Source organism: Hypanus sabinus, chromosome 23 (assembly GCF_030144855.1).
Source record: "Hypanus sabinus isolate sHypSab1 chromosome 23, sHypSab1.hap1, whole genome shotgun sequence".
NCBI classification, from domain to species: Eukaryota; Metazoa; Chordata; class Chondrichthyes; order Myliobatiformes; family Dasyatidae; genus Hypanus; species Hypanus sabinus.
Genome location: NC_082728.1, coordinates 29,876,339 through 29,899,517, shown reverse-complemented (window position 1 = coordinate 29,899,517; position 23,179 = coordinate 29,876,339). Strand labels below are relative to the sequence as shown.

The following is a 23,179-nucleotide window of genomic DNA, read 5'->3' as shown; positions in this document are numbered from 1 at the left end:
AGAATCAAATTCCAAAGAATTATTATTCTCTATGAAGATTTTCCTATCTCTCATCTAAATTGCTGCCCCTTGATTTTGAGACCATGATCGCTGATTCTGGACCCCAACCATGATCGCTGATTCTGGACCCCAACCCAAGGAAAAGCATGAACCTCATATAACCCTTAAATAATTTTGTATGCTTCAATGAGATTATCTCAGGTCCTGCAAAAATAAAATTAACATAAAAGAATAACAAAGTAATTTGAACATTGGGTTTGTTGGATCTCTATTGCTTTTCTGATCCTTAGGGTTCTTCCAGAGGTCAAGAATGGTGAGGAGTCTCAATTCTTAATGATTGTTTATTTCAAAGTTTAAACAAATATACAAATACTAAGCAAACTAAGTCAAGAGCTGAGAAACAAAGCAGAGTCAATGAAAAGCAAAAAAGTGAAGGAAAAAAGATGTTCCTCTGAAAAATCTAATACCTCTTATAATGCAGATAACAGAAAATTCCTTAGATAAGAATAAACCCATCAATGGTTGCACAATTGCATCATGTGGGTAATGTGTTAACAATTAGCCAATGAAAAATGAGAAAGGTGATAAACTGCTATATAACTGCTATACCACTTCCTGCCAGTAAGTGGGGATGAACTACCACATAGTAAGAAAAATTCTTGAGTATGTTAAAGAAAATACAAATGATGATTAAATCACTTTAGTTTTATATTGATTTAGGTTACAAAACAGGTTTTTAAAAAGTAGTTTCCAACAGGGTCACAAGAAACCTCATTCGAAGAATTATAGGTCTTTTTTTTTTTAGCAACAATTTACAATCAGAATCTATAATGTGGCTGAATTCAGATGAGGTTTACTTTGTAATATTTACTTCTACCCAATTTTGTTAGTTTCTTGCAGAGGGGAAAACAAAACTTAAATGAAAATAAATGAAATAAAAGAAGAATATGCAAACAACATTCAACAAGTGAGACAGCATCTGTGGAAACAGTATCTGAAGTAAACTTACAGGTTGAAACTCCTTGTTAGTTTGTCCAGCATTTGCAGGCTTTGATTTCATTAAGAAAGAAAGAACGTTCTTTAACAACACCAAAATGCTCTGTAAATATTAGTTTGTCCAGCATTTGCAGGTTTTGATTTCATTAAAAAGAAAGAACGTTCTTTAACAACACCAAATTGTTCTATACTTATTAAGAATATGGTTAAACTTTCAGCTCCAATTCTCAGATTGTTTTGAACTATATGATCTTAAAGTTAACATTTGATGTGGCAGTGTAATTGTGCTCATTATTAGATGATGTAAATCTGAGGTCCAATGCTATACATTAAGCACATCAGCATTAGTAAAATGAAAGAATAGGAATACTCAAAAAGTACATTTATTAAACAATAGTTGAGAATGATGAGAAGGCAAACATTGGCAAGATGGTACTGGTGAAACATGGCGATGCATTGCGGGCAGCTTACGAAAATTCTGAATATACTTATGAACTACTCTCACTGCAATCTGCAGCCTGTAATTTCCCTTTAAATAATGTACTTTTGAACCTTAATGCTCAAAATTTATTTATTTATTATTCTTTCTTTTTGTATTTGCAGAGCTTTGTTTTTTGCACATCAGTTGTTTGTTCATTTTGGCGGGTGCAGTTCTTCATTGATTCTGTTGTGCTTCTTCTAGTTACGATGATCGCCCGCAAGAAAATGGTGACATATAGGCACTTTGATTATATATTTACATTGAATTTTGAAGATAGGATAGGAAGTTGGAGTGAAGAATTCACCCAAAAAGCACTTGTAAATTTGTTAACTTCTGTAAATTACAGCAAGCACAAACATTTAAAGCTTTCATTTCCTCATAAATGGCACTTGCACACATAATATATTTAAATAAAGGAACAAGTTAGTTAAACATTTATCAGCCTTGAAATAGATGTACAGATGTATGCATCATAATATAGTCACTTTTTAAATAAATACCTAAATTGCAATAAAGCCCAAAATATTCCACTGTTTCTTCCAATTGTATTTTCATCCGAATTAATTGTCAAACAATTGCCTTGTGCTGTCCATATCACTGAAAAACATTAAGAAATGTTCAATCATTGCAACAAATTTCAACCAGTTTTATAAAATAATCAATTTATCAGTTATACATCACTAGAGTACTGTACACTTTCTTCCAAGATTTTCAAGCTGCAGTTCCCATAATACTACACTGGTGTTGGGATTACTGTTGTTTATTATTTATATAAATGATTTGGATGTAAAGGTACAAGGTTTGATCGGTAGTTTAAAGATGACATTAAATGAGGATCTGTTGATGATCATGAAGGCTGTCGTAAACCACAGAGGGATCTTGATCAATTAGAGGAGTGGTGTAAGGATTGGCAAGTGAATTTCAATACAGCCATGTGTGAAATGATGAATTTTGAGTGAGAGGGAAAAGATTTAAGAATGACTTGAGGGGTAACACTTCCATGCGGAGGGTGGAGAGTATATTGAACGAGCTGCCATAGGAAGTAATTAAGGCAGGTACAATAGTATAATTTGAGAAGTATTTGGACAGGTACACGAAGGGAAACTTGGGCTGAGAACATGAAATTGCGACATGCTGGGTGCACACTGTGGTCAGCATAAACCTATTGGACTGAAAGGTCTGTATCAATGCTGTATTGCTCTATGACTCTATAGTGCATCTGTAATATTTTGCTGTAATAGTCCACTTAGATTTGTATTTCAGCAAAAATAATTCTTCATAATTATAATAATTCATAACCTCATTGTTTAAAGAATTCAGTAGATATAAATTTGTGCAGATGATTGTGTTAAATGTGGCAAAATTCTCAACCAGTCACAAAATTTTTTTTCATTTACTTCATTAGCTCAGAGGACACAGTCCATTGCTGAATTTGCTTTCCTTTACTCAAAGGTCACACTCTTTATTATATTCCTTTCCGCATGACCAAAGTCATGCTTCACTGCTGCGTGTTCCTACCTGTGTTACTCAATTCCCATCGAGTGAAAGAAAGCAGTGCAGTGTCAACTCTTTCAGACTTTGTTTCCCACCCCAACCTCATCTCCCAAAGGAATTTGTACAATGATTCACGGACTTAGAATTGTATCCAACCAAGTAGAGCATATTGCAATCAGAGTGTCTGCAAATGCTGGAAACTTGAAATAAAAACAGTCACTGCTTTAAACCCCGAGTAGTTCAGGTAGCAGCTGTGGAAAGCAAAAGAGAGATAATTTTTCAAATTTGCAACCATTTGTTACTTCTTCCCACACGGTTTTCCAGTAGTTTTTCATTTACCGATACTGCTACCTTCTGCATTTAAATGCACTACAATGTTTTTACTATCACATCTCAGTTATGACTGAATAATTTACCAACTGAGAAGTCCAAAAGATCATCACCCAGAGAATCACAGAATATTTACATCATGTTGGTTATAAAGTACAGGCAGCCCCCGAGTTACAAACAACTCGTACTTACCAACGGCCTGCCATAAAGCCTATTACACTGTATTGAAAATTTGGATTAAATATAATGGTTTGTAATAACAAACGCACGCACTACGTTGTGACACTCATGAAAACTTTGCGCAGCTTCAGCAGCTCGTCGGCTCGAGGAAAGAGAACACTGTCCACCATTTTAATTCTGATCACGTTTCTGTTAACACTGTTGAGTGTGTAACTTTGTACTTGGCTTAAATTTTTTTCTTATTTACTACGTCTCTGAAGCAAGTGCTGGTGATGGATCAAAGAAAAGGAAAACGATCACGATTGAAAATAAGGTGGAAATAATAAAGTGATCGGAAAGAGGTGAAACGCCATCGGTCATTGGAAAAGTGTTAGGCTACAGTCGGTCAACAATGGGAAGAATTTTAAAGGATAAAGTGAGAATAATGGAGCATGTGAAAGGACTGCCCGATTAAAGTTACAATTATTACTAAGCAATGCAGTAGTTTGATTATTGAAATGGAAAGGCTATTGATAATTTGGTTAGACAATCAAAATCAGCATAATATTCCAATTAGCCTTACTTTACTGCAAGAAAAGTCTCGGAGTTTTCTTCCAGCAGTAAACCCCCCTCTCCAGCAGCAGAATCAAACCCTGACTCTCCAGCACCAGGTCCATCATAATGTTACCTCACGAATTCCCCTTCCAGTATGCAAGACATCGATGGAACTATATGTAGTTACTTTTATTATTACTGTATTATTATGTACTGTATTACATCTCAGATGTTTTGGAAGTGTTTCTTAAGTGTTTTATATGCATAGAAAGGTAAAATATATACTATATACCAAGACAAATGTTTGACTAGAACATAAAACAGTACAGCAGACAGGCCCTTCAGCCCACAATGTTGTGCTGACCCTTAAAGCCTGCCTCCCATATAACCCCCCACCTTAAATTCCTCCAGACACCTGTCTAGTAGTCTCTTAAATTTCACTAGTGTATATGCGTCCACCACTAACTCAGGCAGTGCATTCCTCGCACCAACCACTCTCCGAGTTAAAAACCTTCCTCTAATATCCCCCTTGAACTTTCCATCCCTTACCTTAAAGCCATGTCCTCTTGTATTGAGCAGTGGTGCCCTGAGGAAGAGGCACTGGCTGTCCACTATCCTTGTATATCTCTATCATGTCTCCTCTCATCCTCCTTCTCTCCAGAGAGTGAAGCCCTAGCTCCCTTAATCTCTGATCATAATGCATACTCCCTAAACCAGGCAGCATCCTGGTAAATCTCCTCTGTACCCTTTCCAATGCCTCCACATCCTTCCTCTCGAGAGCCAACCAGAACTGGACACAGTATTCCAAGTGTGGCCTAACCAGAGTTTTATAGAGCTGCATCATTATCCCGAGTCTCTTAAACTCCATCCCTCGACTTATGAAAGCTAACACTCCATAAGCTTTCTTAACTACCCTATCTACCTGTGAGGCAACTTTCAGGGATCTGTGGACAAGTACCCCCAGATCCCTCTGCTCCTCCACACTCCCAAGTATCCTGCCATTTACTTTGTACTCTGCCTTGGAGTTTGTCCTTCCAAAGTGTACCACCTCACACTTCTCTGGGTTGAACCCCATCTGCCACTTCTCAGCCCACTTCTGCATCCCATCAATGTCTCTCTGTAATCTTCGACAATCCTCAACATTATCCACACCACCACCAACTTTTGTGTCCTTTGCAAACTTGCCAACCCACCCTTCTACCACCACATCCAGGTCATTAATAAAAATCACTAAAAGTAGAGGTCTCAGAACCGAAACTTGTGGGACACCACTAGTCACAACCCTCCAATCCGAATGTACTCCCTCCCTCTGCTTTCTGCAGGCAAGCCAATTCTGAATCCACCTGGCCAAACTTCCCTGGATCCCATGCCTTCTGACTTTCTGAATAAGCCTACCATGTGGTACCTTGTCAAATGCCTTACTAAAATCCAACTGACGCTAAATAATACTGGATGTACCTGTTCCGACTTGTGTACAGATCCAACTTAAAGATGGACTTAGGAACGGAAGTCCAGAACGAGGGGTCACAGTTTAAGGATAAAGGGGAAGCCTTTTAGGACCGAGATGAGGAAAAACTTCTTCACGCAGAGAGTGGTGAATCTGTGGAATTCTCTGCCACAGGAAACAGTTGAGGCCGGTTCATTGGCTATACTTAAGAGGAAGTTAGATATGGCCCTTGTGGCTAATGGGATCAGGGGGTATGGAGAGAAAGCAGGTACAGGGTTCTGAGCTGGATGATCAGCCATGATCATACTGAATGGCGGTGCAGGCTCGAAGGGCCGGATGGCCTACTCCTGCACCTATTTTCTATGTTTCTATGTAACCCGGGGACTGCCTGTTTCTCTTTGGCCTACTCCCACCTTCCAGCACTTGATCTGCAATCTTGTAGTTTAAAGTACTCAGAACACTTATTTAGTGATTTTTTTTTTAAGTGCAGAGAGGATTTCTGTCTGTATCACCATTTCAAGCAACAGGTTTCATAGTTTCATAGCCTCACCAATAGTAACACCTATGTCAGGCTGCAGTATATTGATTACAGTTCAGTGTTCCACATAATCATACCCCCTGTTCTAATCAACAAGCTTCAGAAATTGTACCTCCCTCTGTAACTGGATCCTCAACTTCCTCACTGGGAGAGCACAGTCCGTGCCAATTGGAAATAACATCTTCCCCCTTACTGACAATTACATTCAAGGATGTATGCCAAGCCTGCTGCTCTACTCTCTCTACACCCATGACTGTGTGGCTAGCCACAGCTCAAATGCCACCTAGAAATTTATTGACAACAAAACTATTGCTGGTAGAATGTCAGATGGTGATGAGGAGGCATACAGGAGTGAGAGATCAGCTGGTTGAGTGGTATCACAACAACAATTTTGCACTCAACGTAAGTAAGACTAAGGAATTGATTGTGGACTTCAGGAAGGGGAAGTGGAGGGAACACACAACAGTCCTCATTGAGGGATCAGAAGTGGAAAGAATGAGCAGTTTCAAGTTCCTGGGTGTCAACGTCTCCAAGGGTCAATCCTGGGGCCAATGTATTCTTGCAATTACAAAGAAAGCATGACAGCAGCTATATTACATTAGCAGTTTTGGTATGTCAAAAACACTGACATATTTCTACAGATGTATCAGGGACAGCATTTTAACTGGTAAGGAGGGACCACTGTAGAGGATCAGAAAAAGAATATAGTTTTATTTTAATATAGTGTATTGCAATGTATTGCTACCCCAAAACAACAAACTTCAAGACAGATGCCAGTGATATTAACCTGACTGATTCAGATTCCCTGTGGGTGAAAACACCTTCTTTCACATCTCTTCTCTAATCCTTCAATCCTCCTAATTACTTTAAAATCAATTCTTGTTCATCCCCCGACTAAAGGAAATAGAGTGAATTAAGTAGGACCCATCTCAAACATCAACCTTAAACATCCTTGGAAAAAATAATGGTAGAAATAGTGAAAAATATCAGGAGTTGAACGATGAAAAACAAACTGAAGGATGGTCTAATTTCCTGTTGAAATATGCAAGACCAAATCAACCTTTAAAATTACAAATTGCTGAATGTAGCAAGATTCCAATAATTTCCACCCAACAGACTTCATTGAAGAAATAGAGATAGAATATGAAAATCATGGTTACAAGCCAAGTTCAGGAAAAAGTTAAAGTTCACAAGAAAAATGTAGCAAGACACTGACACAAATAATGATGGGGGTAAAAAAAAAGTACTTTTGCAGCGTGGGAACAGAGAGTTTTACGACTCTCAAGATATTATTTTGAATCAAACATTTTTCAAAAAAAAAAATTGAACAGCGAGGAAGGACTGTGGCTTTTCCAACTAAAATAACCTACAGATTGAATTGCTGGGTAATGTTCATTTGTACACAAAATGCTAAATTTGCACACCAGATAAACTTGTGCCATTTGAAACTGATTTTTTTTCAGTTTTGTGAAATCCTATTAAAAATACCTTAAATAAGAGGACAACACTAATATTCATAGAAGGGGATAATTTATGCAGGCTAACACTTTGAAATGAAACAAAAGGTCCGACATAAACCTCATATTGCAAACAACTAGCACCTGAAAAGTAGCACTAATAGAGACATGCAATACAAATGATGCAATCTGTATCATGGGGAATAAACATTAACAATTCAGATTAATAATAGCACTACTGGAATATTGCTGCCCAACAAAATATTCCCATAATTTCCCGATTCTATTCTAAATCTGAACCATCATCAGAATTCTGCTGCCGTGTCATCCAGTATAAACTAGTTATTAAAATGTCAACTAAAGAAAGCCGGTTTTTGAAGTATCTGTATATTGCAATGGCTGCCTTATCGCACAGAACAAATGGGAGAATTTAACTTGCCTATTGGAAAGGAAAAGGCAAAATAATACAGGGAGGAAAAAAAAAACACGGAAGCAGGTATTTAAAGAAAATGCATCTTGAAAAGATAATTAGCCATGGAAATGTGAATAATGCAGTCTATAAGAATATATCAGTTACTTCTTGTCAAAAAGCTACAACACACCATGGAATTATTCCACTAAAACATGGAATTCTAAACAGATTTAAAAGCATGTATATAAATGGAATATTAAGCCTTTTTTTAAAAAAAAACATGATCCTGTCCTGCTACTGCTCACTCAGGGCATGCAGCCAAATTTTAGGACGTGGGTTAACAGGCAAATATTGTGGACAATGAGCTTGCTGAATCTGCTTTCATCAAAAATAGTGACAAAATAATGGTTCTGAATTTGACTACTTTAAAAGCTTTTGATTAAAGATTAAGGAAAATCAGATTATTCCAACTGTCTACATTTCATGCAGGCTTGATACTGTTCTTCTGAAAATCCTAATTACAAAGGAAGCACAATGCCTTACACAGCATTCAGTACCAATGAGTGAAGACTAACAAAATATCTGGCTTCATTGAAAATGAGAGATATGATCCAGCAATTAAAAATACCAAAAGACACAAAAAACAAAGAACAGAAAAAGAACAAAGAACACTAGCTTAATCCAGGTGTCAAAATCTCCTAAATAGAGAATGGAGAAGATGGTTGATTAACCTACAGCAAACTAGGTCATGATCATGGAAATCAACTGAGTCACATAGAATATATTTGATTTGTTTATGGATCAAGAAGGAATTGAATAAAGCAGTTAGAGAAAGTAAAAATATGCTTTATTGACACAAACATTATTTCTTTCAGACATGCATATTTTTGACTGTTCTCAATTTGTTAAAAGTTTTTTTTTAATAAACCGAGTGATGTTAGGCAGAATGAACCACCCTTAGTCACAGTGCAAACATAATGAGTTAATAGACCAAATACTGTGAAACATGAACACGAAGCTTAAGCAGTTGGAGCTCAAACTCTTTACTCAAAACTAGTGGGATCTTTGCACAAATACTAAGTTATCAAGGTCAATTTTTAGCATCTTCATAAATGATGGGATTTAATTTATTTCTCAATTTGCCATGGTGAGACAAATTCGCAGTGTGTACTATTAGAGCCACTGGATACCATATGTTCCAAAGTAAAAAGATGGTGTAAATTAATGTATCCTTTTATTAACTACTGTAACTGTTGTTCAGAGTCTCTGCAAAGGCACAGTAAAATACAATTCCCTTCAACATCTCTGATCAGAATTATAAAGGTAATAAATAGATTTCTGCTGCCAATGATCATTCAGTGGCAACAATGAAAGGAAAATGAATATGTAAATTTAGTCAGACTACCCACAATGGCTTTAATCAAATAAAACAGATTTCACTCGTATCTGATGGAGGCTTGCTTCTATTTGAAGAACAAGTACACATTTTTCAGACTGACGAGAAAGAATGGAGCAGAAAAATGAAAAAAGAAAATCATATTGCTAATCACTTTTTTCAACTATTCAACAAAAATCAAATCAACTTAGTCCAAAAATTCCAAATGGAATCTCTGGTTAGGTTTAGATCCTTAGGTAGTACAATGCCCATGCCAGATTTCAGATTTATACAATGAATATTGCAATACAGAATAGTGGTAATGTTAAGAAAAGCTTACTGTGAAATTTTCAAGATTTTAAATCAAGAAAAATCAGTTACACGATTAAATCTGATTAGTTGTTCAAGTCAGAAAGATTATTATAGAGATCATAAAGCTTTTCCCTTTGCATTTTACTCATGTTGCTCAAAACTGAAAGAAAATTCTGACCTGCAGCTGCTACCCCAATGATGACTGAAGCCAAGTAAAAGGACCATGTGAATGGCTCAATGAAAACTGCAATATAAGCACTGAAAAAGAATAAGAAAATTTAAGATAAAAAATAAACATACCTAGATGCAATTTCTTTAAGTGAAATCCTTCCATTAAAGACAAGATTGTGTGAAATATTTCTATTACAGCAGGATTATATGGAACCAAAACCCTCTCCAAAATGAACAATATTTTAGCTTTTCATCAAGTACTTATTCTCTTAGTTGTCTGTATGCTGCACCCACAACTTCTCCCTTATAGACCATACTGGTACACCCAAATCAAAACATTGTCAAGAATAATCTTCTTGTCTTGGGAGGAACAAATATGCTAGTCATATATGTAATGTTTCCTGTACCTATACATTAACTTTAGTGTGCACAAGGATTGCATATCAATATTAACTTTTCACACCAATGTAAATAAACTCAAAGTTCCTCATATATTCCTTCTGCCATCATCTTGCCCAGCCACTTAATAGGCCAACTCTTTTGTAATCTCTACCGAATCCTGTCTTATATCAACAGCAAACTTGGAATACATTACACCTAGTGACTTAATCTCATTCATTATACGGATTATAAATAGCCGCATCTCTCATCTCAATCCACGCAGGAGTAAATTAATACCTCCATTTTAGTCACAAAAATTACTTGTTATTTTTTTCTCTGGTTACTGTCCATTAACCAATCCATATATCAAACCTAATTTTTATACTACAAACTGATGTTACTTTACTGAATTCTTCCTGAAAATCTTAACTAAAATCACCATTTCTCCCTTATGTATATCATCAATTATTAACTGTAAAAACAAATGCAAAAGCAGCAGGAAATTCTCAGTTATATTTCTGAACCATCACTATGCCTGAAAATATTTACTGACAGCGGCAATCCAAATGCTTACGTTGCTGGATATTTACACAAAAGAGTGCTAAGAAAATTCTCACATTTAATTGCTAAAGGCAAACTTCAATTGTTTGGTTTATTCCAATGTTATTTTTTTAATCCAATGGATTTAAAAAAACAAATGGTACACAAGATAATTAGCAAGATCACTGTACGTTGACAAAATTTAAGAGTCATATTAGTAGTGGGGGTTCTTCTATCTAGTTTGTAGAAAACTATCTGCCTTTTCAAAATAATTAAACAATTTTATGCACGCTACATAGAAATGTTACTTGGGAAATTATTTTAAAAAATGCAAAGAACAATTGTAGTGCAAGGTGCAGGATGGACTGAGAGAAACAAAGAGACAAGAATATGGACATGATTAAACTCACCTGTACACTAATCCAGAAAGGAACATGGAAAGTCGATATCCCAAAAGAGCAACAATTGATGGAGTCAACAAATTGGAAGCAGAAAACACAGTATAAATTATGGCCAAACTATAAGAAACATAAGCCAATGTTAGCATAATATGTCATTGGAAATATTTAAAGCAATTAAAGCATAAATAATTAAACCCTACAATATTTAATATGAAAAACAGAACAGCAACTGAAACATACAGTATTACATTTACTTCTCAATAGTAGATGATATAGTACAAATTATACTTCAATGAAGCTGTGTAAAGAGTAGGATAAATAGCTCAGTGTCAGAAAAACCTTAATAATAAATTCCATAGAAGAAAATAAACAAAAACCTGGTATAGCCACTTCCATGAAACCGAGTGCTATTGATACTCTTGATGACGGTTTGCTGTTAAATAAAAACCAATTTTTGAATTAAAAATAGCATTCATCCCATCAGTCAGTAATAACTTCTACAATTATAGCATTTCACAGCTATCCTTTTAGCAATGGAAGCTTCTGATGATACATTTAGCTCTCTGAAACAATGATTCGCATATTCATTGTGACTTTATTTAGGCACAACTGTTTTGGCAAATATGTTAATCTAATTTAAAAGAGTTATTTGCAAGTAATTGATAGTTCCTAGAACTGGAATGCTATTTGTTCAGTTGCTGCAATCAATCTTCTAAAGTAACTTACAAAAACATGCATTAATAGGAGGTACAATCTACCAAATACCAATGCAAGTTTGAAAATAGTTTCCTCAATGAGAGACTTCTGAATCAAATTACATTTCACTTGCCTTTACTGCATTTAATAAATTCATGAATAGATTAGTTGAAGCTTTCAGTTGAGATGAAGAACACTAGTGCTTATTTTTTGATAAGGTGATATGCTAATTAATGCAATACATGTCAAAACATGGTCATTGCTTCTCTGTTACATTACTATCCTTCAAAAGTAGTTACTAGTTTGAGATGTTCTCTGTAGAACACAAAGCCACTATTTAAAGTTAAGCTATTTCACACTTACTTCATTTTCAGTACTCATCAGTACATGAGACATTGGATCAGCTTCACAGTTAGATAAAAAAACAATTTCTGATCCCACCAATTCTTACTGCTTAGCACACCAATGATCTGAATGTTGAAACTCTGCAAACGCAGTAAGAGCTGGAAACATTCAACAGGCCAGGCAGCATCCATGTGAAACAGCGCTTGAAAAGCATAAGGGAAATGGACAGTCAACATTTCAGGTCAAGTCGAACGTCAGCTGTCCATTTACCTTCACCGATACTTCCGCTGAGCTTCTCCAGTTTTTCCTCACAGATGCTGCTGAATTTGCTGTGAATTTCCAGCATTTTCCATTTTTATTCCAAATTTGAAAATGCTGCGGTGTTTTGACTCTCCTAGTCTCTAAAAGTATCTAGTATTTAAAAAAAAGCAGCCTTGAGAATATTTATTGCAAATTAATCACAGTAATCACAGAGGAAGGACATTGCAGTATCAAAAAAAAAATTGGCTTGTGATTTTGTTTCTGAGCAATTAATCAAACCTTCTACAAACAGTATGTAGAAGACACAAGAGACTAAAATAATTGGATCTTCAATGATAAGGTAAAGACCACAGTAAAAAGACAAAATAAGATTAGATAGACAGACGCAAGAGGGGCTGACAGAATATTAACTATAATGGGATTGGCACAGAGACAACAGCTTAACGTTGTTACTCTTATCATTTCAATACTTTTCTTCCTAACCTTTAAGGCATCTGAAAATCAAGAAAATGTTGATCTTGTGTTCTAGTTTTGACTAGAAATTAAGATCCACAAAAACCAGCTTTTCAGTTGCAAACCCACGAAAGAACTTTCGTTGCTCAAATCATCATTAAAGAATCCTATATACAATGCCTTGAAAAAGCATTCAGCCCCCACAACCATTTTCACATTTTACTGTCTTATTTTCTAAATTTAAAATACATTGAAGTAGGATGGCTTTGAACTAGCCTACAAAACATGATACATCATGTCAAATCAAAAGATAAAATTTCAAACTTGTCAACAATTCACTAAAAATTAAAAACCAAAATTGTGAGGCCGATAAAGTATTCATCCCATTTGTATTTACTATGCCATTTGCTCAGGTGTAATATATTATATTAGCTTACCAACTCACCATGCTTGATGTAGAAAATTGGTGGATCACCTGTTTTCAATGAATTAATCAGGATACTACCTCTCTGTAAGGTCCAACAGTATGGTAGATTTTCAATAGGCATACCAAAATGAAGACAAAAAAGCATTCAAGACAAATCAGGGGAATGAAAATAGAGAAGCGCTAATCTGGGGAAAGTGGCCCCTCAGAGCTCAGTGCAATCATGAAAGGGGAAAAATGTGAAACCACAGCCTCACTGCCTAGGCAAGGCCATGTTAGTTGCTAGAGAAGAATGGCACTTATAAGAGAGGCTACCATGATTCCAGCAGTCACTCTGAGTGAGCTGCAGTCAGTGGCTGTAAATGATTTTCATGGCTTCACAATCTTGCACACAAAATGCATGGAAGTGTGGCAAGAAAGAAGCCCTGACTGAAAAGAAAAAGCATATCCATGCCCGTAAAGACTTTGCAAAGTGTCACTTAGAAGATTCTGAAGAGATGTGGAGGAAGGTCTTGTGGTCAGATTTAACTAAAGCAGAACTTTTTGGCCTCAGCACTAATGGTACATGTGGCGTACATCTAATACATCCAGATAAAACCATCCCTACTGTAAAGTATGGGGATGCTTTTCACAAGCAGGGACTGGAAATCTGGTCAGGATTGATGGGAATATTAATGCTGCTAAACAAGCAAGATCCTGGATTTAAAAAAAGCTTAAAATAGGGAGGAAGTTCATCTTTCATCAGGACAACCCAAAGCACACAGCCAGAACAACTACTGAATAGCTTCAAATGAAGAAAGTTGATGTCCTTGAGTGGTCCAGTCAGAGACCTGCCCTTAACCCAGTCAAACATCTCTGGCAAGACCTCAAGATTGCTATCCACCATTACTCCCCAGCTAATGTGAAACAGCTTGAGCAATTTCGCAAGGAGGAATGGGCAATGTTCGCTCAGTCACGTTGTGCAAAGCTTTAATGCTTAGCCGAAAAGGCTGAAATAGCTGCACGAGGTGGTTCAACTAAGTACTGAGCAAATGGGAATGAATACTTTTAAACTGCTGACATTTCAGTTTTTGAATCTTTAGCTTTTTCCTGCTTTACAATTTTCCCTGCTTTTTGAGCTCAGAGAAAAAGCACGTGATTCACAAATTTAAAATTTCCAGTAAAATTGATCAAAATCCTTGGGTGTAACACTTAATTATGTGAACAAAGTGTTGGGACTGAACACATTCACAAGGCACGGTACACTCTGAACAATTACGTACTGACTTTTCACTAGATGTACTGTAAACAGTTTGGGGATATACATAAAAGGGAGTGGATATGGTGTATAAACATAAGTTACAGTAAAGGTCCCTATCATCAATGCAAAATGCCTTACAAACTTAATTGCTACTTATTGATAAAAATATCCTAGGTTGACGCCCAAGCCAAAAACACTCACCTCAATATTACCGCAAGTTTGAAACGCAGTGAAAACGAACATAAAAGCACATCCCAGAATTATAACATTCGTTAATTTCCATCCTCCTGGTGTCATGACTAAAGACTGGGATATCCCTGGTTAGATTTTATGTCCTTATACGCTATAAAATGAATTAAACCTCACTCTAACGCCGATCTGCTTTAAAAGCGATGTACCTTCCCCAGAGACCAGGATCAGCAGATGACCGGAAGCGTCGTGCGCATGCGCCAGGGGCTCGAGCCGTTCAAGTTTCTCCTTGGATGTAACATTTTGTTAATTGTCCGTATTTAAACACAAGGATAATATATCGGCATTTTGCAATGTTTTCCTAAGGCTTGTGGGTTTTTTTTTTAAAACAGTTATACTGTAATATTAAAACTACAAGATCCCGGAGGCTTCATGTTCTAATTATTTATTTCCAATATTTGGAACGGCAGAAAACTTTAAAAAAGTATCCGAAAAGATTGCTTTAGTTGATAAAAACATACATCTACCTTTTCAGGGCGGGAGTGAGGGTGGGGGTGGGGATCTGCTTCCGGGTCAAGCGCCACCATCTTGCGATTGTGCTGGGGCTGGCGGTCGCAGCGTGTCGGGCTGTCTCGTCGAATCTAACTTCGCCGTTTAAAACAGAACGGATATCAGTCAGGATGAGCTACGGGAGGATGCCGCCGGACATCGAGGGGATGACTTCGCTGAAGGTGGACAACCTGACGTACCGCACGTCCCCCGAGACGCTGAAGCGCGTGTTCGAGAAGTACGGTAAAGTCGGCGACGTCTACATCCCCCGCGACCGCTTCACGCGTGAGAGCCGCGGCTTCGCCTTCGTCCGCTTCCACGACAAGCGCGACGCCGAGGATGCCATCGACGCCATGGACGGCGCCGTGCTGGACGGCAGGGAGCTGAGGGTGCAGATGGCCCGCTACGGCCGGCCTGCCGAGTCGCACCGCAGGGGGGGGTCGTCTCGCCGCTACGCCGGCGCTTACGGCAGGAGAAGCCGCAGGTTGGTGGGACTCCTCGCACCGGTTTTACTGAGTGAAAGTTACCCTATCTTTATGTTTGCAAAGAGTGAAGTTTTCCAGGTGGGATTTCAAAAGAAAAGCTATATCGAATTCAAACCCATAATTCCTTCAGGAGTCAAAAGAATAGAATTGGGGTCGTTTTTTTTCGGTATTCCATCGTGGCTGATTTATAATTTCCCTTCAACCCCTTTTCCTTCTCCCAGTAACCTTTAATGCCCTCACTAATCATTGAGCCGATCAACGTTTAACTATATCCATTACATTGGCCTCCACAGCCGCCAGAGGCAATGAGTTCCATTCTTGGGGAAACACCAGTTTCTAGAGTAGGTTACATGGTCGGCACGACATTGTGGGCTGAACGGCCTGTAAGGTGTTCACCCCACGGGTATTTTCAGGATTTTATAAAATAGAGTCAGCAGTACATGGTTGAACAATTTTTTTTTATTTCTGGTAGTTCTGAAGAGATAATGGGGAGTTTCTTCAAGCCAGTACCAAACCTGCAGTTCTCAGTGTTTGCAAAGGATTTCTGTGAGATTTGTTTTCCTTTTTTTTCAGTTATGCCATCAAATAGACGCCGTTACGAGGGAGGCAATGTTATCAAAGGCGCCTCTCTTTAGACATTGATATTCAATATTTTGTTTCATTTTTCATGATAAGTATGTACTCTTCGAGTCTGGCTGCAATGCTGTTCATGTTGTAGCTTAACTAATACTATGAGTTATTCAAGTATTGTGTACTTGGATAAAAGTTTTCTCGGTAATCAAGAATTTAGTAGAAAGATGAAGGGTCTCGGCCCGAAAAGTCGATAGTACACTTTTCCATAGATGCTGCCTGACCTGCTGAGTTCCTCTAACATTTTGCGTGTTGTTTAGATTTCCAGCAAATGCAGATTTTCTCTTGTTTGTTAGGTTATGGAAAACGGTTTGTTGTGTGTGTGGGGTGGGGGAGGGGGAGTGGCGCCCGGCGGCAACAGCCCTTTGTTGGGACTAGAGGAAGGTTAATTTTAATCGGAAAGTATCCATTCAATTTTCATTTTTATTTCCTTAATCCGTTGTACAATGTTAGTTGGAAGTTTCATTTCTGGTGGATTGATGTTTCTATCTTGGTTCACTTGTATTGATCCTTATATTCATTGAGTTTGGAGGAGGAGTGTGCTTCCTACCACTAGAAGCTCCTGTTAATCTAGGCAAGCTATATTTTTATGAAGATGATAAATTACTTTGTGTTTCATATCCTTGCAATGCCCAGAGTTTTTATTTTCATTATTAAATTGTATTCAAACAATGAGATCAATGACTAAAAAATTTCAGTGGAAGTGGAGATCTTGTTGATCATATGCAAAATAAACTTGTAGTTTGTTAGAAAAAGATTAATAATTGTAATAAATGGAATTGGGAAGTGTGTGTATGGAGTTTTGGATAAAACTCATTCTAGTCAGCATTGACTTACTGGGTTGAAGGACCTGTACTGTGCTGTATTGCTGTCTGACTCCATTGGTTAGGCTATGGATAGGTATTCTGCCAATACCTTGGTTTTGCTTCATGTGCAGATAAATTATTCAGATGAACAAGTTCATGAAATAAAGAGTTTATTTTTTTGTGTAATAGGAAATTAGCAACAGCTTTGTCTATTCATCACAATTTAGTACTTGATTTTCCCTCGCTTCTGCCCATTTTCATCACTTCATCCTTTGTTTCTAGTCCTAGAAGACGCCGCCGATCTCGTACAAGATCCAGAAGTAAAAGCCGAAGTAGATCAAGATCTCGTTACAGCAGGTCCAGATCACGTTCATTTTCTCGATCTAGATCTCGTTCCAAGTCTAGATCTGTTAAAAGATCGAGGTCGAAGTCGAGATCAAGGTCCAGGTCACGATCTAGAAGTATATCACGGATGTCTCAAGGATCAAAGTCAAAATCCAGATCTAAGACACCAATTAATTCAACTTCTCCACAGAAAGATGGAATTGAATCTCCGTAAAGTGGTAAATTGCACCAAAGTGAGTAAGTAGATTTAACTGATTTAAGATCAGATATAAATAAGCTTTTTATTGAGTAACTTTAGGAAGAATGTAGAGCTATCATCAAACACATCTAGGTGATTGGCATTGAACTATTGTGTAATAAATAGAGAACATTCTTGATAAACTTTCTAACAGATGCAGTGGAAGTTAAGTTATTAAGAAAGATTTTCCATCACTGATATAATTTACGATCGAAACCATCACTTGTCATCTTTCACTGTGTCTTCACTTAATAGCAGCTGGTCTCCTTGTTATCCCGAGTATCTATTCAGTATGGAAAATTATTAAATAATTCTGCTGACCCAAGTACTTATGTACTTGATCACTTATTATTTAGTGACTTCTTCTGATGGCAGCCTAGAGCAAAAATTGTCACTTTAGAGACTGGAGATATCGGCTGAGAAATTTGCACGATGTCAAGCCCATCTGAAATCTCCAACTTAATACTGTTGGTTACCCTTTCTTTCAAACTCCCTCCTGAATCAGTGGAAAAAGAAAAGGGATTTCCCCTGAGATCTTACCATGAAGTAAACAACATCTAGTAGCAATTTACACTTGCATCAACTGTGTTTGGTACTGTCTGAGCTGCATGACCGAACAGTCAAAATTATAGAACAGTCATGATCCCAAGGAGCTACCTCTTCTAATTTGGGTCTCACCTTAATTTATCTTTCATGTTTGAACAAAAGCAGCAGAAATAGAAAATAGATATTTCTTTCATAAAGGTAATGATGTAGATATTGAGAAAACAATGTGGGCCTGAAGTATTGTATCCAGTAATTTATTTATAATTTCTTCCAAGGTGTACTTGCAAATATCTTGTATCCATTTTATTAAAGACTGCAATATGTTTAAAGCAGCCTCATTATTCAGTTACCTCTGGTTGCAATAATATAGTACAGCCACTTTAAGATTACATTGCATGAATACATTGTTCTGTAGTGGGTTTAACTTTTAATTTTTCAAATCCTGTAAAGTTTTTGTAACAATAGCTGCAGAAGGGCTTTAGCCTTTGGAGGGCTCGTGAGCCCTGTTGCAGTCCAGTTCTGCTCCCAAAATGATTGTTACGAAGAGCCTTGCTGTCTGAAGTTTAATGGTAGGTAACAGCTGATAAATGTGATTCAGAAAAGAAAGCGTCACGATAATTGCATTGGAAAGCCATTGAACGGAACCTAAAACAGTAGTAATGTCTCAGCTTAAGAGGAGTTGTTAGAATGTAAACTAGACCTCTGTTACCTCTGCACCTCTTCTAATTTAAACAAAAAAAAACTTCTGCACTATCATTATGTTGTAGCCTGGAGATCAGTGACAGCAAATATAATTATTCAAATTAGTTTCCAACCACAAGAATTAATTCCACTAAAGTCATACACTTAATGTGCAAAATTCATATGAAACATTCATAAATGAGTGCTAATATAATAGATGACTTTACTGAAACATTTGTAGAATAAAATTCTTTTGTGATCATGATTTCACCTATATATTTTTTACCCACTCATTGCTCTGGGCAACTCATGAAATTTTATATGCACCCTGTTAAATTAATTGTAATGGTATAAATACCCACGAAATAATAAATGGTGATAATGAGGTAGGATCCACTGAGAATATCACTATGCATCATTGAATTCACCTTCCTTGATTTACTGTATCTTAACTGGTGTTTCATCCCTTTTCCTTTTGCATACCTGTGTTCAGATAGATAAAAGGAAGTACGTAATTTGATACTTCTGCCTAAGTCTTGAAAATTCAAATTTTTTAAATATGCAAAATATCAAAAGGTATATATAGCACATTGAGAGTTCCAGACAACTGATGAGTCAGGAATCTTGGGATTGCCAGAGGAATTAAATTGATGGTCAAGTACCAAATTGGACATAATCTTGAATGGGAGAGCATATAGATACTGTGGTTTATATTTTTTTTGGGAATAATTACTTTTGGTGGAGGGGGGGGACAGTGTTTTTTTTTAGGGCACTGAGCTGACTGAAGAAATTTGTGACTGTGGTTCTGGTAATTCAGTTTTCAAAAACGCTTCCATTGCATGCTGTTCCAGTTGTGCAGTACCATGTTCACACTGACAATTGGGTGATAGATTTTGATGCTTCAGACATGGAACAATACAGCACAGGAACAGGCCCTTAAGTTGTGCTGAACTAATTAAAGGAATTAAATGTCCGCATAGACTAATCCCTTCTGTCTGCATGATGTCTTATCCTCTCATTTCCTCCTTGTTAATTTCTTTCCTGATAGACTGCACCCTTCTGTTTACCCATTGCTCTCCCAATGCCTGATTTTTCTTACATTCACTGGTTTCTATTCCCCATCTAAAAACTTAAATCAATCCAGCAGTGAGCATCTTCAAACTATCACACACAATACTAACACTACTCTGAAAGCAGATTGCTTTTGCCTAGCAGTTTAGTGACACTATATTTAGGACTTCATGAAATGCTGTACTGCATTTGTTCTACATTTTCAACAGTAATTTGCATAGTTTAATTTTATCCTTGGCCACTAAACTATAAAGCTGATAATCCAATATCTAATCTTTGGTTAGAGTATATTTATCTAATTCCTGTTAGATTCCTCTTTGGAAGTAAAGCTATGGTGAATTTTTGCTGTTACACAGGACTTTTAAAAAAATTTCATGTTTTTAAAGGAAATTGCAGTTAAGGAAACAGTATACAGGAAGTAGAAAACTATCAAATGCTATGGAAACTGAAGTTGCTTTTTGCAGCAGCCTTAATTTTTGTACTTGTTTGCAAAACTAGTTTTAGTAAGATGTTAGAATTAACTTCATTTTTCATTTTCACAGCATTCAAAATTCCATTAGCATATTAATGAAACTTGTCCTACTCCCTTACCAACTAATGTTTCCCAATTGGATTCAAAGCCATCAAAGTACATGACATAAAATCTTTGGTCCCTGATGTTTAACATTTTAATATTTTGTAATATTAGTCATGTCAGCAGGGTCAGCAATTTGCTATGTATTCCTAGTTGTCATGAGTATGTGGTTGTAGACTGCTTTCAACAACTGCAGTCTTTGTTTTAATACTCCAGTCTTGCTAGATCTGGGTTTTGATCAACTGATAATGAAGTAGCAGCGATTTATGTTCCAAATCAGGAATCTGGTGAGGCTGGGGGATCTTGGAGGTGATGTTTCAGTGATTTTTGCTGTTATTCTGCGGGGTGGTCGAGGTGTTGTGGCCGTTGGTACAGTTGAGGTAAGCTTGGTGAGTTGTACTACGTACTGAAGCTTATTTGCACTGCTCTGGCAGTATGCTGGTTGTGGAAAGGATGAATATAGAGCGCAATGACAGGTAATGAGATTTGGCGGATGTACCTGTGTGGTCCAATGGTGAGTATTATGTCAAATTGTTAGGTACATTCAAGTCTTGAATTGATCATATAATGTTATGGTAGTTATTGGTAAATTAAATTATTCCAGTTAGCATTGAAATAAGCACTATTTAAATAAATAATGACTGCGCATTTGAACTATTTAAATAATGACTGCCGCCTGAGATTTACTTACTTGAAAGTAGGGGTTCCCAACCTATTTTTATGCCATGGACCCCTACCATTAATTGAGGGATCTATTGACCCCAGGTTGGGAACCCCTGCTCCAAAGTAACTAGGAATCTCAATTTAAATGACTTTTGAATTCAGTTTGGTTGAAAGCGATATGCGATTGAGGCTTTCTAAGATAATGCCTTAAACTTTGGTTTTTTTTTTGACATTTTACATTAAAATATGCTGAATGAAACATTCGTTTGCTGTATTGCAGAAATACAGCAAATATTGAAGTTGCTATTCAAATTTGAGACTATATCTGATATACTTAAGCCTCAGGAGTAATATGCGGCACTTTCAATGAGAAAACATTAACCTGACTCATCTCATTCTGTACATTTCCTTAAATCGAAAATGCAATTCCAAAGAATTTTTTTGGATTGTCATTAAATTGCATTATTTTTGGAAATGGAGTTTTTAGTAAAATTTGATTCACACAAACAAATGCTGTTTTAATGCGTATGTCATTAAGCTTCTGCAAAAAGTGTAATTTTTGGTACTGTTTACATTTTTCCCTGTTCTAGGGTACCCATATATATTCAGTGTGCAGTAAAAATTGTCAGTTCATAATTGTCAATTTTTCTGTTAGTACTTTTATTCTTCTGGTACTATGTAACCTTAATGTAGAAGATACCCCACCTTAATTCCAGTTTAATGAATAGTTTTCTTGAAATTGTATTAAAATTATTGAGGTGAGGAGGAAAATAGGCCTTTGTCAGTTGTATAACTGAGTGTTATTTTATAGCTTTAATGAACATTTTTTTCAATGTTTACATTTTCACTTCTCTTTATTCTAGATATTCTGGGTGCCTGGAAGAATTACATGATGCCTTGCAAGAAATACCATCTCTTGCCATCTGCATAGGTGATGGAGAGACCTTCTTAAATAAGCAGTGATGAGTTTAAAAGGTCATTATAACATAATTGTTTATAACAGGTTTCGTCAGTTTTAAGTTATGAATTAAAATTAGTGTCTGAGAAGGCTTTTATATGTTATGTGCCATCTGTGTTGCTATTACTTCTTACAATTTAGTGAAATGCTCGACTTCAGATGCATTTTGGTTGGATACGTACATAAGGTAAAAAGCATGGAATGTATTTCCAGGTTTTGTAATGTTTCTTCCTGTACACAAGTAATTATCTTTTAAATTTCAATTTGCTTATGTCTTTTTTCCATCTTTTTTTTATTTCAGTCCAATACTAATCTTATTGTCTCATGTATTTTTGTGCACTAGGCGCAGTTGTGTAGCAGTTCTGTAAAGCGGGTTAGCTGTAAGGTGGCGTGTTGCAGTGCAGTGCAGAGTGCTTGGCTGTGTCCTGTATTCTCCTGATTGCTCCTGTAATGATGCCTTGACGTGCAGAAAATATGGCTGTCCAGTAAAATGCCTGTCAGCTGCACCTCCAGAGACCTGGCTGCGTGTAAATTATGGAGCAGGCAGTAAGCACCTTTAGCTACCTTGATTTTATACTTGGTAATTGGTTTATACTTTTACATATTAAAATGTTGTTTAGAAAGCTGTTAATTTTGAACTCAATTGTAATTAACAGTTTGCTTCAGTATAAAATCCTGTATTTCAGTAATGTCATTAAAGGTTTTTTCGTCGATGTTAATTATTCTACATTTATGACTTGATGCTGCATTCAATGACTGGGAATCATGGGACTTAATGTAGTGAATACAAATAATTGCTTGGTGCTGTTATGGATCTCAATTTTTAAAATTAAGTAGTTAAAATCATTCCATTATAATACAATTACAAAGGTTTTGGATTCCGGTTTTTAAGATATATTTTCAGAACAGTTAAAAGGGTTAAGCCTCTGCTCCAATAAAGCATTTTGTAAACATAATTGAATTCTTATACACAAAA

At 36.6% G+C, this 23,179-nt stretch overlaps 2 protein-coding genes across 5 annotated transcripts in view; one reads left to right on the top strand and one right to left on the bottom strand.

Moving 5' to 3' along the window:
* Nucleotides 1-14,907, bottom strand: part of mfsd11 (major facilitator superfamily domain containing 11) — a 29,131-nt gene extending 14,224 nt beyond the window's left edge. The window contains exons 1-5 of the mRNA XM_059948631.1: nt 14,670-14,907; nt 11,427-11,482; nt 11,059-11,166; nt 9,735-9,814; nt 1,978-2,074 (exon numbers count right to left, since the gene is read on the bottom strand). Coding sequence (XP_059804614.1) covers nt 1,978-2,074; nt 9,735-9,814; nt 11,059-11,166; nt 11,427-11,482; nt 14,670-14,765 — 437 coding nt within the window. The 5' untranslated portion in view covers nt 14,766-14,907. The remainder of the gene's footprint in view (nt 1-1,977; nt 2,075-9,734; nt 9,815-11,058; nt 11,167-11,426; nt 11,483-14,669) is intronic.
* Nucleotides 14,908-15,215: 308 nt separating this feature from the next.
* On the top strand, nt 15,216-22,922 carry LOC132380087 (serine/arginine-rich splicing factor 2-like). 4 transcript variants are annotated; one of them, XR_009507635.1, is made up of 4 exons: nt 15,216-15,690; nt 17,410-17,709; nt 22,109-22,220; nt 22,547-22,922. XR_009507635.1 is itself a non-coding variant. In XM_059948635.1 (3 exons), exons 1-2 carry the CDS (start codon nt 15,338-15,340, stop codon nt 17,684-17,686), a joined length of 630 nt encoding a protein of 209 aa, XP_059804618.1. In that variant the 5' UTR covers nt 15,216-15,337; the 3' UTR covers nt 17,687-17,709; nt 22,109-22,922. The 4 variants fall into 4 exon arrangements, 2 of the variants coding, with proteins under 2 accessions (XP_059804618.1, XP_059804617.1); XR_009507634.1 differs by having other exon boundaries at nt 15,217-15,690; nt 17,410-17,705; XM_059948635.1 differs by having other exon boundaries at nt 22,109-22,922.
* Nucleotides 22,923-23,179: the final 257 nt, after the last annotated feature.